The sequence below is a fragment of the Nannobrachium achirus genome, assembly GCF_963921795.1.
Source record: "Nannobrachium achirus genome assembly, chromosome: 7".
Classification (NCBI taxonomy): domain Eukaryota; kingdom Metazoa; phylum Chordata; class Actinopteri; order Myctophiformes; family Myctophidae; genus Nannobrachium; species Nannobrachium achirus.
Window position 1 is genome coordinate 11,030,958 of NC_137816.1, and position 4,298 is coordinate 11,035,255.

Here is a 4,298-nt window from a genome sequence, read left to right on the forward strand (position 1 = left end):
CCTAACAGTTATCTGAAAAACTTGAAATATTTATTCCATAAATATATATAGCAATATCTAAAATGACACAGATGCTGGTATAAAGATGTATAGGTTAAACAGGTCTAAATAGATCATTTCTCGACTAGACTTGAAGAGTTTGATAACTTTTCAGGAAGATAACCTGCTCACACCAATCTACACGAAACGTGTTAAAACGAATATGTAAACTACACAATGTGCAGCATTATTTGAATCTGGAATGAGTAACACTGTTTTACATACATTTGAGGAATTTTGTGTAATTTCCAAACCTTTCAAGAGCTGGCAATGATCTAATACATTTTCAATACTATTCCAGACCTTTCAAATGTGTGTGAGTACCCTGTCTACCAGGGACGTGCTGGCCATTAGGAAAAGCGGGACAACTCCCGACAACTCTGGGGGCTGGGCGGCCAACAAAGTAAATCGTCACTGTCGGGCAGAAACCTCGTATCTCCAAGTTTCAAATTTGTACGTTCTTTCGCAAAGTATAGCCCTGCTTCATCATACAAGGCCGTCGCACAAAAGTAGTGAAAACAGCCGATCTACAAGCACACAACGCCTCGCGGTGCGAGGCGTTGTGTGCTTGTAGATCGGCTGTTTTCACTAGTTTGAATCATTTTTAAAATGATAAATACAAAACAAACGGTTTTGGACATTCCACCCGACAACGACGAAATATAAAATAAAATAAAAAATGAGGGCCTCTCCAACTCTTTTTCCCGGGCTGAATCAGGGGCCCAGCACGTCCCTGCTGTCTACAGTTTGGGGGGTGGGATGGTGGTCTTACACTGGCGGCCCTGGATGAGGAGCGGGGGTCCGTTCTTACAGCTGAGTATCAATGAACAAGGTGGTTTCCTTGACAGAACTAGAGTTGAAGTGCTTGATGGCGTCCGCGAACTCTTCGTCCTCCACGTACTAGAACACAGCAAAAAAGGGTCATCAGCTCTCTTAACCACTTGAGCCCCAGCGTCTCAATTCTGAGGGAACAATCTCTGAAAATAGCTGATCTACAAGCTCAAATTTTCAGCAAAGAGATTTTGTGCACTTACAACTTAGGTCCGTTTGACTATAATAGCTGATCTACTCGCTCACATTTTTCAGCGGAGAGATTTGGTACAGCTGCGACATCCATCCGTTTTACTTAGAATAGAGGGTTCAAGTTGTTAAACTGTAACTTCGACCTTCTAACCTGGTGCTGGAAATTTGCAGCCAGCCTACACGATTAAATCAGAGTTTTAGGTTAACTCTTAGAGTGTATGTAACCAATGCTCCCATACCTCAGTGTGTACAGTGTAGCTTTTAAGTGTCACGTTGGTACATTTAAGAGTTAAATTTGGTTAAAGTTGTAAACCTCCCAGGGTTAAATCAACTGAGGATTCTGCTGTGTATGTTTGACGTTTAGGCTGGAGGAGATTTTCCAGAACCATTGAGTGCGTGCTATAGACAAAGAACGCACCGAGTGCCGCGCTGCGAGCTTGTAGATCTGCTATTTTTGAAAAATCGTGAAAATTAGAATTTTGACCCGTGTCTTTTGAATCCTTCTAAGATTTTTTGAAAAACCTGTGTTTCTATGTCAGCAATCTGGCTAGCCATCGTCAAAGAAAAGGTCCTTTTCACTTAACTGGAGCTCAGTTGGTCTGTTCTTGAGAGACTGCTATGTCAGTGGTTCTCAAGCCTTTTCATGTGAAGGACCCCCAAAATGATATGTATTTGGCCACGGACCCCCATCTCAAAATATCTAGTTCCAGGGACCCCCCAGAAGCAAAATGTGAGTTAAAAACGTTCGCTTTGAAAATACAATAATATTCAAAGATTTGCACACATTTTCACGACAAAAATAGCAGATCTACAAGCTCGCAGCGCGGCACCCGGTGCCGCACTGTGAGCTTGTATATCTGCTATTTTTCACTGGTTAAACCATTGAATAATTCTAGGCCTAAATATTAAAGACATGTCAGGATAGATCTAGTCCTCACCAGGCCTGAGTCCTGATGTCCAAGCGGGTTGTCCCAGCTTCCGTCATCCATCAGTGACTTCCTGTCAATCAGTTGACTCACACTGCGGTGCAAAGAATGCTGGGAATAAGCGTGGGGGACTTCTGATTGGCTGGGAACTCGCAGGACTGTCATTGGACTGAAGCGCGAACCTCCACCCACTATCTTGGTGTCTGAGAAACCCTGACAGAGAGAGAGATTAAGATCAAGAATGAATAATTATTAGAAGTGATTTCGTCGACTAAAACTATGACGAAAAATGTTTGTCGACTGCGTTTTTTTCACTGACGAAAACTAAATAAAAACGAAATAAAAACTAAGCTGTGATGACTAAAACTACGACTAAATATATTGACAATTTCGTCAACAAAATAAAAACTAGACTAAAATGTTAGGGAGGGACTAGTGGAGGAGAAAGTAATTTTATGTTTGGTTGCTATCAGGTGTTGCGTGCTGAAAATGCTGCGACGCGTTGTGAGCTTGTAGATCGGCTATTTTCAGCATGCAACCAAGTGTAAAATCAGTCATTACGATGTCATCAAGGCCTGCCAAAATGCATGATATTTAGTCGACTAAAAATTTGACTAAAACTAAAACTTTTCAGGTGACTAAATTATGACTAAAACTAAATTCCATTTTATTCAAAAGACTATGACTAAAACTAAATCAAAATTTGCTGTCAAAAACAACACTGTTCCGAGCACAGGTCTCCTCCAGGTCAGGTATAGGTTATTGTGGCCTCCTGGTGGAGCTATAATAGGCCAATGTGAAAAGAGTGCCATGTTTTCTTCTGCCTTTCAAGGCAACAGGACGCATTCATGATCTGAGGCATTTTGTTCCAAAAATGTGTTTTGAAAAAGTCAACCTACTGGTGGCTCTATAACTGGCCAATGTGAAATGGGTGGCATTTGTTCCTGGACCTAGTGGGAATGTGCGTGCAAAATTTCACGGAAATAGTACACTGCCTTCATACTTTGAGGCATTTTGTTACATCTTTGGAAGCCAATCTTAGCCAATCAGAATGGAATATGAAATTTGGATAAAATAGTAATATCAAAAAATGTTTTACATAAGTCTGCCTCCTGGTGGCGCTATAAAGTAAAATGTGAAAAATGCAGGGCAAAGGTATTTCCTTGGCCTCTAGTCTAGGGAGTGCACATACGTTTTACACAGATTGGTGGAGTTATAGGTAAAAACTGAAATCAGTCTGTTATAGCACCACCATGAGACTGATTTGAATTTTCAAGTGGCATTTCTTCCTCGGCTTAGTGGGAATGTGTGTGTAAAGATTCATAAAAATCGCAGTGTTCATGATTTGAGGCATTTTGTTCAAAACAGAGCACTCCTGCAAACTTTGAAAGCCAATCTTAGCCAATCAATCAATATGTAAAAGCTGAAAGACCTGTTTCATTTAATGACTACAGAGATACTGTGTACCGATTTGTGTGATTTTTGGACAGAATCTGTAGGAGTACTGTCCAAAAATGTGTTCTGCTGTTCACAGACGGAAGAATGGACACGCGGACGGACGGAAGGACGGACGGACGGACGGACGGACGGACGGACGGACGGACGGACGGACGGACAGACAGACAGGGACATACTCTCAGTCTCAGAGACAATAATAGGACTTTATTAGGAAAACTGTAAAATATATTCTTATTATTATATTAACCCAACAAACCAACCAGAACGAAGATCTTCAAACTGTCAAACCAAACATCTCCTCCTCAGGGAAGACATGTTTCACACATCACAAATCACACACGTCACTGTTCAACATTGTCCTTATTCAATGCCTCTTGGAAGACTGTGGTTTGACATTTTGACAAGCACTTTCATAAGCACACACACACACACACACACACACACACACACAAACCATACCAAACAAAACAAAACCAAACCAAAACACACACACCTGGATGCATGTACACACAAGGACATGCTCTCATACCTCAGTGTACATAGTGTAGCTTTTAAGTGTCACGCTGCTGTACTCGACAAAGTCTGCCACCGTGTCAAACTGTCAGGGGACGGTAAAGTAAAGCTTTAGGTTTCTGACAGGCAGTGGGAGGACATGAAGTGGTCTTACTATGGTGGTGGCTGTTGAACGTCTAGAAGACAGCAGAGAGGTGGAATGGTGCCTAGCGCAAAACTCAGGACAAGGCCTCTGAGACAGAGAGAGAGAGAGACAGAGAGAGAGAGAGAGAGAGAGAGACAGAGAGACAGAGAGAGAGAGAGAATGGATGGATGGATGGATGGATGGATGGATGGATC

General features: G+C 41.9%; 1 protein-coding gene across 1 annotated transcript in view; it reads right to left on the minus strand.

The window, feature by feature from the left end:
* Positions 1 to 846: 846 nt before the first annotated feature.
* The window catches only part of ush2a (Usher syndrome 2A (autosomal recessive, mild)), a gene marked incomplete at both ends in the record, with an annotated part of 371,709 nt that continues 368,257 nt past the window's right edge, over positions 847 to 4,298 (minus strand). The window contains 3 exon segments of the mRNA XM_080730052.1: positions 847 to 939; positions 2,001 to 2,201; positions 3,976 to 4,044. Coding sequence (XP_080586178.1) covers positions 847 to 939; positions 2,001 to 2,201; positions 3,976 to 4,044 — 363 coding nt within the window.